This window comes from Scomber scombrus, chromosome 6 (genome assembly GCF_963691925.1).
Source record: "Scomber scombrus chromosome 6, fScoSco1.1, whole genome shotgun sequence".
NCBI classification, from domain to species: domain Eukaryota; kingdom Metazoa; phylum Chordata; class Actinopteri; order Scombriformes; family Scombridae; genus Scomber; species Scomber scombrus.
The window spans coordinates 23,741,445-23,755,713 of record NC_084975.1 but is presented as its reverse complement, the minus strand read 5'-3'; the positions used below and the strand labels follow the sequence as shown (position 1 = coordinate 23,755,713).

Here is a 14,269-nt window from a genome sequence, read left to right as displayed (position 1 = left end):
TGTGGTCAAGGTGAGAGCGTTTGGTCATGTGTGGGAGGGGAATTCCCTGATTAGTACAAGTTTCAGTTATTTTCATGATGACATTTTGCAAAAGCAAGCTCTTTAACAGTGAACACACAGTAAACACCAAACACTACAACCAAACTGTGTATTTTTTCTTAATAGAATTTGTTCTAATTTAAAAAAAAAAAAGAAAGAAAGAAGGATGCTCATAATATCCTGGACCAGGCATGAACTACACTAATAGCATCAACCCTTGGCCACCCCTCCCTGCTACCAGGAATGGTCCAGCCCTTATTTGCATAAGTTGTCTGCGGGTAGCTGCATGACCAGCAGGGGTAGGTTAGGGGAAGCAGTGCATGTGGACTATATACACATGAGTAGAGAGACGGACTGAGGACCTGTGTGGGCTGTATTGTGAGCCTGGAATCTTACACTGAACCAGACAGAGTTATGTACTGCACTCATCCTGTCTCTGGAACAGGCAACAACTCATTGATGTATTGCTACAACATGAAACCAGTGAGTACATGTCTTATGTTTGTCTTGTGTCATTTTCCAGAGGAGATGTGACACTGTCAGTGTGTTTGGTGATGCTGCTGCTCAGATGTTCTGTTTGCTTGTTGACTTATATAATTCATCAGGAGTTTCCAGCTTTGTGTGTCCACAGTGATTGAACAACGAGTTCTTATCTGACAGATGTGATCCAAACAGTTTCAGCAGCAGGTGATGCATTTATACGTGCAACCTGTGTAAAAGTTAGGAGTATTATCACTTAACATTGTCTCATTTATGTGATATCTGTTTAGTGAGGGACTTTAGAGGTGGAGGGAAATAGTTTTATTTCATTTATATTTTATTTTGTTTTAATGCATGTTATGTTATGTTATGTTATGTTATGTTATGTTAAGTGTGTGTGTGAGAGGCAGAGCTTTAACATAGTTTCGAAGGCTTCATGTCCTTAGTTTGTACTGCTGTATGTGTCATTGTCAGTGTCTTATTGAGCTGTGTACATGTTTGTATCTCTAAACTTAATTTGAGCATCTTTGTGGAGTTTATACAAGAATTGTTGTTAATGTGTGAAAGATCACTCTGTAAGCTTCTTTTTCGTCACTTGTTTATTTTTTTAAAGGGATCCCCATTAACTGCATCTCATGCAATTCTTCATGGGATTTCACACATTAATTCAACATTGTGTCAACCCAAATTACAACTTGCCATGCATGACACCCGCAATAATGTTAGCATCCAGTTAGTAAACACTATAACGCCTCACTTGTGGTTTTTATGTTGTTTAAAATGCACCGGGGAGACTTGTGCTTCCTGTTGGCTGAGCACCATGTAGTCAAGCCTCGCAGCAGAAAACATCTTGACATGAAGCAGATTGCAGCTATTTCTATTTGATTTAACCCTGCTATGTTAGAGCAGTCCCTCCACCACTGCAGCCATTATCAAAGGCAGCTTTGATCTCTGTGAGACTAACCATATCCAGACATCGTGGATCACAGAGGCAGAAAATTGGTTGCATGTGGCTGGAGTTGGCTATGGTGGAGCACAGCATAGGCCCTGAATAGCAAGTTGATATTTCACTGATCTAACCTGATAAATCTATGTTTTTACAGTGGGAAGATAGTGTACCTGTTTGTCCTTTGTGTGCTGATTTATATGCACTTAAGATTAAAATAACTTTGGGAATTTTGTCTGATAGATTTGCAAAAAGGACACTAATGCACTCACACGCACTGATTCTTTCAAGTCTATGGTAGTTTTTGTTTTTAATTAGTATTCCTCTTTTCATTGTGGTCTTTATTTGCTGAAAAAAAAGTTTCTTATCATTTGTGATGCCATGATTGATGGTTCCTAAATCAATGCTATGCTAAAAGAGGATGCCATGGTGACGGCCCCTCTCCAGTGGGGGCCAGAGAGGGCGTGCTGGGGCGGGGGTGTGACCATTATTAACGGGTCGCCTGCTATGCTGATGGTAAGGAGGACAATTGGCTTTATCCTCCGCCATATGCTGCCCATGGCGGCTCAGACGGGCCCAGTGTCGGCAGGGGCTCCTCTGTTTGGCCTAGCCCACAATCACCATGGGACTCATGCCAGCCAGGGTCACGGCTGTGTGTGTGTGTGTGTGTGTGTGTGTGTGTGTGTGTGTGTGTGTGTGTGTGTGTGTGTGTGTGTGTGTGTGTGTGTGTGTGTGTGTGTGTGTGTGTGTGTGTGTGTGTGTGTGTGTGTGTGTGTGTGTGTGTACATGCTTAAGTGTGTGTGCCTTTGTGTGTATGCGTGTGTGCTTATGTGAGTGTGCTTGCATGAGCATACTCAAGAGAGTCTTTAATAGCCTGCTTTACAGAACTTGTCGTCCGGGTAACTGACACCCCATTGATGCTGCGCAGGGAGGTTTATTTTCATTTCCTGGGGCACATCAAAGCAATCGAGGGAGGTGCAGGTGCAGCCCAGACCTCTTGGTGTGTTTGAGTGAGTGAGCATGTGTTGGTGTGTTTTTTGTGCATATGTGCACTTTGTAGGCCTGTGCTTTTTTACAATTATAAGAAAAAGCACACATTAGCGAAAGGTCTCTTAGATCTGTTTACTATTTACAATAAACCATCTCTCATACCAATGTTGTCCTGTTAAGGTTAAGACTCAGTTCCAGGTTTCTTTCTGAGGACAAAGCGTGAGAAGGCCTGTTATTCAATTTTATTTGAGAGGGAATTGTATCCCAGTCTTCTGAAGCCAGCAGAACCTGATCATGATTAGGGAAGGGATTTCTCATGGTGAATGGTTCCTAAATCCGGATGAGGAGGTGCATGGATCTGCAGCTTATGGATTATCGCAATAGCTCTAAGTGTGCATCAGCGCTCTGCTTTGTTTTCATAATGCTGTAGCTTCAGCTTGCGCTCACAGTATTCATGCGTTTGTGTCAGTAAGATTAGTTTGAGTGATATGAATGGAAGGAAAATCATTATTCGATGTACTTTATTTTATGGTTGAAACTTGTTTTCCAACAGGTTTATGGGCAGTCTCCCAGTAATGACGACATCAACCAGAACTCATCTTCACACCCATCCAACAAGCCCCCCAGCAATGTGTTTGCAAGCACGTTCTTTGGTAAGCTCAAACCATCCAAAATGAACATGACCATCCATCACCATGCAGACCGACACTCTAATATAACATTTTGCATAGCCCATTTAGCAAGGTGGCGCTCCAAGGGCATTTACTAATAATACGAGTTTAATGATATCCCAAAACAGTCATTGAGTTTAAGTTTAATCAAATAACTTTGTGAACACACCAATGACCTGCTTTTTCTGCTTAGATGTATAAAGGGGGAACAATGAAATGTTCTGAACTCATGTCAGCCTTTCCCAAGTGTATGCTCAAGGTCATGGCTCAGTTTATTCATCCATAAAATCATGTAAATTACAATTATCCCATCTTAAAGAACTCTGATTACAGAATATAAGAAATAAACACTTCATCGCACCTAATATCAATAAAATAAAATAAAATAAACCTCAGATAAAAAAAAACAACACAAACTTTACTCCACCATAAGTCTGTCATGCTCATGGGGGCTTTGAGCCAAATGCTAATGTCAGCATGCTAAGAGACTTACAACAATTATGCTAACATGCTAATGTTGAAGGTACAGTGTGTAAGATTTAGTGGCATCTAGTGGAATGGACTTGACAGAAATGTAATAATAAATATGTATTATATTATAAACATAATAATATTAATGTGTATAATCACCTGAAACTAAGAATTGTTGTGTTTTTTGTTACCTTTAGAATGAGCCCTTTATATCTACAGAGGGAACAGGTCCTCTTCCACTAAGGCTGCCATATTGCATTACAGTAGCCCAGAACGGACAAATTGAACATTGGCTTGAGATAGGGCCTTTCTTATTCTTCACAGGTTTTAGCGTGGCCACTGTAGGTTATCCTACATGCTTAGAGGGGGAGGGGCAGGGTATTCATTTGGCTACGATGCTCACCGCTAAATTCCACTAAATCCTACACACTGGTCTTTTAAGGAGGTATAATTCTTACCTTTTAAAAAACATAGATAGCTCTTTATTGTCATTGCAAGTATACAGTGAAACTCTCTTTGAGCAGTCCAATTGCAGCATAAAAATATAAAATATAAAATATAAAAAATAACACTAGTACACATACACACACACACACACAAGCCCAAACACATCTCATCCATACCCATGACCACATACACATTCAAACCCATACCCATAAAAACTTTTAAATATGTGTTGTATACTCGAAAATATAAATAAATATATAAATAAGGGGCAATGAGACACGGAAGTTATACACAGTTCATTATTGCACCGAGCCAATTATTGTACTAAGTCCATTATTGCCTTGTAAACCATCTTAGTTTGTCATGTTAGTATTTTCTAATTAGCACTAAAAACAAAGTACACATGAGGCTGATGGTACTAATCCATTAAATAGTTGCTGAGATATTTTAGTCATTTTAGGCAAAATAACCAATGAAACAACAGCATAAAAAGTAGAACTAATATTAAATTGAAATTAGAGTTATGGTCTCATATTTAAAGACCATTAAAAACTGGACATATCCAATGAGTCTCTCGGCTCATTTCCACATCAATTATATAAAAAAACCCACAATATAGCAGTGTTTCAGTAACATTATCCAGTCTGATCAGGTGATTATGAAGCCGACATAGCTCTCAAAATTAAGATGAGGAAAAAACGGTGTTTGTAAATTAAATATTAGTTATAGTTTAATCAGTGAAATTGTTTCCATTGGGGCCACTACAGAGCTTCATGGCTTGCCTGGCTGCTTGAGATGCTTTACCAGTTCAGGCTATAACATACACTTATCCATTTTAGAGGGGACGAGCAATTCACCCGACATCTGGAATGCTGTAAATGGGCTGAACCAGCAGGGCTATGAAGGTGCACTGGGAGCAGCCACAACCCACCAGACACAGCCGGGGAGCTACGGCAGCCTGCAGCCACCACACAGTCACCTGGTGAGATTTTACCTCCGGGACCTTAGAAGATGACAACGTAGCAATTTTTCTTATCCCTGTGGATTTGACTGTGTGTTTGTTTACTGCTCAGGACTACTCCCCACACTCAGTGATGACTGCAGATATCAACCGGGGTCTCCCACCAATGTCCACTTTTCACCGCAACACAGCGTCACACAACCACTCAATTAACACTTCAGACAACTCCACAGGTGAGGAAATGGAGAAATATTCCTCTCTTTTTTATTCTAAGGTGAAGTTTTCTTTTTCTGTTCATTGCTGTTATATTTTGTTTATATGTTTTTGATTTTGTGCTCAGTCTCAGGGAGCCAGAGAAATGTGTCAGGAGGGTCACAGACAGGTGATACGCTGGGAAAAGCTCTGGCCTCTGTAAGTATGCACCACCTTACTCCCATTAAACCAGCTCATCTATGCACTGTTATGTTCAAAAAGTCAAGCCAGTGCATAAAACCAAGCCCTGAGAGCCCCAGAGGTATACTGCAAAAGGGAAATAGTTGTTCTTCCCTGCCAGTAACAGGCTAGTGCATATTAACAAAGGGCTACTCGCACGCTTCTGGACTTTTTATTGGCTGCTGACTAGTAAAATGACCAGAATTGATGAGTTTAGTTCAGATTACAAGCCTGCTCCAAAGGCTGTGGCAGCAGCTGTAAAACCCAACGCAGAAATGACAAGTTGTGCTTTTAAAATGATCCATGCCTTACACCCACTCCTCCCCCTTCTTCTCGCTCTCTCCACGTCTGCTGCTAGATTTATTCACCCGATCACACCAGCAGCAGCTTCCCCTCCAGCTCGTCCACACCGGTGAGGTCTCCGTCCCCAATGCCAAACGCTGCTGAACCCACAGGTAAACTGTTAACACATACACACAACACATAAAACCTATAGGGGCTGTTCTGAGTGAAAAATGTTTTATTTTTTTGTGTATCTCAATCCATTCATGGTCTATTTTTGTTTTTTTTTCTCATTCCTAGGTACTAACATGTGGCCCCGGAGTTCAGTACAGGCACCAGTCTCACCACATTATGAGTCTTCACTCATATCACTGGTAAAAACCGCCCAGAAGTTTATTTTATTTATGTTATATAGAGATAATTGATGGGTGGATGGATGGACGTATAAATAGCTGAGTTTAAACTCATGAGAGATAATGTAGGAGTTAGAAAGAATATATTTAATATACCATCCTCATATCTGTACTGTCCATTTGAAGCTTCCACTAGCTCACAAGTCATCGATTACCTCAGTATAAAGACTGGAAACACATGAAAACAGCTTGCCGCTCTCTATCAAAAGCTAATCAAAATGTGCTCACCATCACCTCTAGAGGTCACTAATTAACATGTAATATCTTGATTGTTTAATAAACACAAAAAAACAAAATGTAGAAATTGCTAGTTATGTTTTCACAGGGTTTTAATATGCAGCACAATGTCTGGATGGGTGCAGTGAAATCCCAGAGTTTTCGCTGGAAGTTCCTGTGCCAGGCCAAAAAATAGAGCCAGGCTGCTGTTTCCAGTCTTAATTCTAAACTAAGCTAATCAGCTGGTTGCTATTATGTTATATTTAATATACAAATACATGCATGGTATCAATCTTCTTATTTGACTCTTTTTTACAAAACAAAACTCAAACGACTACAGTTTTGTTTTGTTTTGTTCTCAAAAGAATGAAGTCTGTAATTTTCAGGATTATCCTAAAGGCCTATAGAAACGTAACAACTTCTAACTTTTTGTCTCTTGGTGTCTTCAGTCTCAGGTGGAGGACCGTCTGGACAGATTGGACGATGTGATCCACGTCTTAAGGAACCACGCTGTCGGCCCCACGGCCTGCGTGCCCTCTGACATCCACAACCTGCTGAGCCAGACCCACCACGGCCACCCGGGAACTCTACCGCTCACCTGCCACACTCCAGCCATGGTGAACAAACATTACTTTGAAGTATTTAAGGATAGGAAGGACAGGGCAGCGTATGTGGAAATGCCATGTGTGTGTGTCCGTCTGCTGGTATTCAATTTCAGGAATTTTCCACTCGCTATGTCTGCATGTAAAGGTTGTTGTCCTTGAAATAGGAAACTGAGCACAATGGGAGAGAGTAGTGACGCGTCGGCCTTGTATGGAAAGCGTACAGTATGTGCAGACTCTAATTCCACCGTGGGGTGATGGGAGACGCCTGCACTCCCATTCCTGCATGTTTCCCTTTCAGCAGACCAGGGGATTTTAGCCCAGCTGGAGTGGAAGTATATGCAGGGGAAACGGGTTTTTAGTCTAATCCTTTGGGGGAGGGGGGGGTATTAAATTCTATCACTTTTATTTTTCCAAATGATGTGTCGGTTAGAAGTAAATCATTCCTGAAGAGAATTAGGGGTATGTTTAGGGAGCATACAGTAGTTTTAAGGGACGGATTAAGATGGTCCGAGATTAAATTAATTCTGTAGAGCGAGAGAGATCTACCCGGGATGACGTCGGAAACCAGGGGGCAGATGTTGGTTTTGTGACTTATTTGTCATTCGTTGATCTAAGAGTTGTATACTGTATGTGAATAAGCCAGGCTCACTGTCTTTTAAGATTCATGGAGCCATGGCATCGTTCACCTTAAAGAATTCTTATATGCTGAAGGCTGAACTGTAGAGCTATGAATGCTTGGATATTACCCTTATCTCATTCTCTTCTTTGTGTGTCATAAAGGTTGAAGCTGTCACTATGAACAACAACCACGCAGCCTTCCAGAGCCGCACACAAAATGGCCACCCGTACCCAGTCAGACAGAGGGCCACACTTCATCAAATGCAGGCAGGAGGCAGAGGCAAGTCCATCGCTGATTTCACAAATTTTGTCAACTTAGTTTTGAACTTACTTTATAACTATCAACACTGAAGAGGTGTCACAAATTCATAATTGTTGCAGCTTTTAAAAAAAAATGTTGTGTTATTTGTGCCCCTTGTAGGAGGTTTGGGAGTCCAGGGTAATCTGGAGCTGAAGATGGAGAGCGGAGAGAGAGACGAGATGATGCACACCAATCACAGCCACGGCTCTGACAGTCCGAGATCAGATGATGAGAGCGAACACAAAAGGGAGGGAGAAAACAGCTCCAGGAACAGGTAACCACACTCATGGCTTTCATACTTCCATCTGAGGTTAAAAAAAAAATCTAATCTTTTCAGGAAAAAAATATTTTGGTGTGTAAAAGCAGCTGCTGAGTGTGACTGACAAATACAAACAGTGTGAGACTCATTGTGCTGAATAAGCAGATCCAGGCCTCTGAGCTGAAACATGATAAATAATCAGCAATGGTAACGAGACAAAAAACAGCATTTATAGGTATTTTTTACAGATTTATGCACTTAAATATTGAATGATAGTATCAGTAGATTTCCTAATATGAGTCCCTCACTCAAAAGCAAGTATTAGAGGCTTCTTGCGATTCGTATTTACTCATTTAAAATACTGTCAAACCCCCTGCTGTGAAGGACAGCTGTGTCCATGGGAGCCTCTTTAGCTCTGGCTCATTTTTCATCTTCGTGTTGCATTGAGGTGCAGTAAATTAAATGAGGGGAAAAAAGAGGAACAGGAGCAGCTGCTTGGATATACAGTACAGTGGTAAAAACACAAATGGTGGAAAGGTGCACTCAGTTGTCATGGGTTTATCAAGAAAATCTCAAAACATAAGGGGACAGAGGCTCATTCCTTACAAAATATAAATATAATATTGATTAATAAGTATTTTTTAGTGTATCCTACCACAGTTAACTTGTATTACTAAACATTTACCACTGTCCTCAAGTCCCCAGAAGCAAATTTAAGAGAAAATGTGCAGTTTTCCTGTATCAGATTTATAAACCTGGTTTATGAGTTTACAGTGTATTTATAAAGTCATGCCTGGTGATACAGTACATACAGTACATCTTTGTCTGCATCTTCAGTAAACCTCTCAGATGAAATACTGTGTGTCATGGTGTCTTTAGTTTCAGAGGTCCCTTCAGGCCAAACCTCTTCATGACATCAGCTCTGATATCCGAGTGCATGTTTTCTTTTAATCTACAGTCATAATCTAGTTGAGTGATATTGTTGCCGACATTTGTGGGTGACCTGCAGCAACATTTTTTCTAGTGATTTAAAAAAAAAAAAAAAAAATCAAACTCGATGGGACAATGATATAAAGGAAAACAATTGTTCAAATATGACACAATGTGACACAAACTGCATTGGCTATGAATTGTGGTGGAAGGAGTATTTAGGTTGTCTGTTGGAACAATAATGAGGTTTCCATACAGCATGAACACTGAAGCAGGTTTTGCTTGCTGTAATCATTCCTCTGGTTAGGACTGTACATTAAAAGATTCCCTTAGAAAATATACACCTAATATAAGGGGGGGGGGGGGGGGGGGGGGGGAGAAACATAGAAAACATGTACTTAAGCTATCAACAGTTAAAGTTAGTTATGCAGAAAAATAGCCTCTGAAAATATCATATTATTATATATCATTATTACTGATTATTATTATGGATGCATTAAACTGTAAGTAGTGTTTTACTGTTGTAGTTGGTTGGGGTGGGGCTTATTTTATCTACTCTTTATGGTGTTGGACACATTGCAATATTTCCCCCCAAAAGTTAGTGAAGTGAAAATATAAAGTAGCACAAAATGTAAGTACCCTATTATTCTATGTACTGTATCACCAATCTCGACTAAACTACAGTACCTGAATGAATGTATTTAATTATTTTCCACCTCTCACTACAAAGGGATATATTTTTGAAAGTTAGCTCTTACAGTGAAAACATAATACTCTAAGGGGTTATTGACCAATTTATAAATGCTTGACTGAGAACATGAACCTGTTGACAATGTACCATTTAAACACTTTTAATAGAATAAATGAGAATATATCAGATGAGGAGACACGATAACATGATGTCAGCTCAGTGGCCAGCAGAGGGCACAGAAATCCACAATATAACTCAACACAACTCTCTTGTGCGTGTCTGATCCACTGAAGCTTTGACATGGATGAATTTGAAAATCAAATAGATTAAATAGATTCAGAAAAAACATTTTAGGAGCATGCTCACCTCATGTTTTCTCGTACTTTTCTTGATATTGAAGTATCCATGAGGATGAAGACCTGAGCCCGGAGCAGAAGGCCGAACGTGAGCGTGATAGGAGGATGGCCAACAATGCTCGGGAACGTCTGCGCGTGCGGGACATCAACGAGGCCTTCAAGGAGCTGGGTCACATGTGCCAGCTGCACCTGAAGAGCGAGAAGCCGCAGACCAAGCTGCTGGTGCTGCACCAGGCCGTGGCGGTGATCCTCAGCCTGGAGCAACAAGTCAGAGGTCAGTGCTGCAGGTTGAGCTGTGCAGGAACAGAATGAGTGAATTACAGACTGTGAAAAGAAGATAGACACCCTCAACTAGTGGTTAAGAGTTAGAATATTACAGAACATAAACTTAAGTTTGGCTAACCTGATACAGAGTGAAATATTAACATCATATTTACTCATCTATAATTATTTATCGCTTTATTCATCTATTTATTTATTTTAGAAGTTAAACCCACTAATTTATTTGACATGACAAGCTGTAAGTATAAAACAGCATTTGCAAAAAATTATTTTACATACCTTTATTATCAAAATATTAACAATATTAACAAATTCCCATTAAGACAATAAACAGTCATTGAGCAACATTATCATTAATATGGATTCACGCATGTGTCCACCTGATGAATGTAGGTCTAATATGTAGACTCCTTAAAGCCCAGTCTTAGTGTCTGAATCGTGGCCATCATGATGACGACCCAGATGAGCTATAAAGTTGTTTTGTAAACTGCAAGTGTTGCCGGAGTTTTGACCTCTTCAGTCTCAAGTGTCCTCCACTGTGTTCACCAGCTCGTCTTTAACGTCTTTAACTGACTTTGATATGTTGGCCGGCAACTGATGAGAGCAGCGAGAGTGAATCAAATCACATTACTTTTATAAAAAACATTTATTAAAGCTCTGAGTTTTGTGACATGTGGATGCATCAAAAAGAAAGACACTATGCTACATTTAATTCACCACAACAATGATTTGTAATACACATTAATAATAAAGATCCAAACTGTGATATAAAAGTCAACAGCCAAAGAGGAATTCATGAGGTATTTTCTCCACAGATAAAATAGGTGACTTGCCAGTACATAGCGGGGATGGAACTGAATAATATCCACTTACTTACACACGTCTCTGTGTCTTTATTTAGTCAAACGCTAACCCATTGTTTGTTAAATCCCACAGAGAGGAACCTGAACCCAAAGGCAGCGTGTCTGCGGAGGAGAGAGGAAGAGAAGGCGTCTGCTGTCATGACAGATCCGCAGTCCATGCATCTCGCTTTTCATCCCGGTCTGACAGACCCAGCGAACCCCATGGGCCATCTCTGAGCATCTGATAATAACTACAAGCCCAAGTATGTAACAACTCCTATTAATCCCTATAATTTGATATCAGTCAGGGATATTATGTGTCCAAAATGAGATATTAAATGACTTTTAGCAAATAGGAGAGTTTAAAAGTATTGTAAATGCTTCTAAATCATATACTCAGAAATATATTAATTTTAACACCTCTACTGATTAAAAAAGGGCTATCTTGTCATTATCGCTGACATTTCTTTGTCTTTGATTTGCAGATGTTGAGTGAAGAGCATCCTTTAGGAGCATCCAGCTGTTCAGGACGTCCAGCATTTCTTCTGAATTCGGACCAGAGCGGAGGAGCCAACCTCTCCGTTTGTAAAGTGTGATGCAGTCGAACAATCATCTCCTCGCTTCCCACACGGACTTCTAACTTTGTGCCTAAACTTACTTGTAACAGACAAATGCATTGTAAGCTGCAGACAGGTTTTTTTATGTACATATTTTGTATATTTATTGATTATCTTTCTGTATTGAATGGATGAAACCCAGTTGTGGCAAAGTGTCATCTGCAGTTTCATTTTGGCAGAGCCAGATGTATTTCTGACAGACTTTTACAGTGTATCACTATTAACCACGTACACTCGTGATCTCCACAGAGCTCAGAGGACTGACATTCCTACATTTGTGTGTTCAGACAACAGATTTCATTTGTCGTGTGTGTGTGCATGTGTGTGTGTGTGCGTGTGTGTGTGTGTGTGTGTGTGGGGTAGGAGTTTGACCATTCTATGAATGAACAGATCTCCGAGAATGTTCTTTAACCTGTGGGCGTCATACACAATATATTGAAGCTGTTCTGTTATTTGTATATTTGTTACAGATTTGTGTTTATAGCACTGTAAACAACGACACACTTCCTGAAACACTGGTGACAGAACCGAACACTTCTCAGTCTTATTCCTTCTTCTTCTCAGTGTAATTATTGCTCTTCAGATGTAGTCGCAGCTCTCTAATGGTTCTTTGCATGTTTTGAGTTTTTAATAGAACATTTCATTTTTTTTCTAAGTTATGTAAGTTATCTTTTATACAAATATTGTGAATTTAATAATGTCCGTATTTGCTTTTGTCACTCTGATTTTATAAAACCATTTTTGTGCAGTTTTACTAGATGTAGTCACATTTCTTGCTCTGAGCAATACAGCATTGCAAAATAATCGATGTCTTGTTTGCTTGTCACTCTGCAGAACAAATACTGTAATAAATAATCATTACAAATAATCTGAAATACTCCTATACTATGTACAGTACGTGTACAGTTTGAAGTAGCCTGCAGGCATGTGTCAAAATAATAATGTAGCAATAAATGTCTTTTGTTTTTTTTTAACAAATAATTTGAGTCTGTGTGTTAAATGATTTATTATAGACGGTAGAACACACATATGCACAGACACACACCTGTTGATAGATAGATAAATAGATAGATGGGAGGCAGGCTTACCTTCAGAAAACACATTTATTCAGAGGCACCACACAAATATGCAGCCTGATGCAGAATACACAAAACCTTGACCCCTGGTGATTGGATGCGTCACCTTTCACCATTTAATACACATAAACATGCTTTTACATTGAAGGACAAACACCATTATTCTAGTCAGTGTTAATAATAACTGATTAATGCTTAATTAATAAAGAAAAACCTTTCCAGTATGACAAGATGAGAGTACCTAATTTAGGCTAAACTTTTAAATACCTGGATGAGGTCAAACATCTGCAATAGTCTCTCAATGTAAGCATCTATTTGCAGAATTTAAAAAAAGGATGGGTTCACATTTTTTTCATGTCTGTCTAAAAACAACAGTCAGGAGCCCATATGAACAAAGAAGCATATTTTTTTCTTGCTTTAATCATTCTTCCCATTCATAAAGATCCTTTCATAATGTGCTTATAGTGTAAGTGATGGGGGCAAAAATCCATAAGCCTCCTCCTGTGCAAAAAAATGTCTTTAAAAGTTTATATGAAGCTTCCAAATCGGTCAAATCAAGTACATATCTTTCAACATTACAGTCTTTTTAGTGTCAAACCACCACATCTCATGACACATGACTGATATGACTAACCCAGACCGCTTAAGCCTCATACAAGCTTTTGCACTAAATGAGTGTGGCTTACATTCACACTGAAATAACATTTGAAAGGGATATTTTAATAGTCGGTATGAACAGGAGGAATGATGACACTGAGGGCAAACCTCTCCCAGTGTTTATATGGGCACCTGACTGTTGTTTTAAGACACTACCAGAGAAAATTGTGTACCTATCCTTTAACGGGCTGCACATCCTGGTCACATGTCCCACTACAAATAGTTCAGGACTTATGTGGTATAGAGTCGGGATGTCCTTTGATGCACTGGTTGTCATGTTGAGTGTTATTGAAGAAGTTGAGCAGTGGTCATATGGTTTGAATATCTGACACAGAGCCGGCAGTGAACGCCTCTCCAGTCCGGGTGGAGGCAGGACAGTCTGAACCGGAGGAAGAGGAGGAGGAGGAGGAGGAGGAGGAGAGGGAGGACTCTGTTCAATACTCACACTGGACTCACAGCGGGTAAGTCTCACAGTTTAGACAGACTTTCGATTTATTTTTAAATTATGCTGATTAAAAAACTAAAACCATCATATTACTGTAGTAGCCTAGCGACTTATTGTGCGTCTGTGCGGCGCAGAGCGGAGTGAGTTTATGTTAAAAAAAAACAAAAAAACTTTTATTCTTCATCTGTCAGTATAATTGCTCCAGTTCACAATGATATGCTGTGTGAGTGACCTTCCTTTAA

The 14,269-nt window shown here is 39.8% G+C and overlaps 1 protein-coding gene across 1 annotated transcript; it reads left to right on the top strand.

Annotated features, from left to right (window-relative positions):
* The first annotated feature begins 453 nt into the window (after positions 1-453).
* Positions 454-11,469, top strand: LOC133982086 (transcription factor 12-like). Its single transcript, XM_062421002.1, has 12 exons — positions 454-522; positions 3,009-3,108; positions 4,884-5,026; positions 5,118-5,238; positions 5,346-5,416; positions 5,796-5,892; positions 6,020-6,093; positions 6,798-6,965; positions 7,734-7,851; positions 7,993-8,146; positions 10,153-10,382; positions 11,327-11,469. The coding sequence occupies exons 1-12, from the start codon at positions 454-456 to the stop codon at positions 11,467-11,469; spliced, it is 1,488 nt and encodes a 495-aa protein (XP_062276986.1).
* The last annotated feature ends 2,800 nt before the right edge of the window (positions 11,470-14,269 follow it).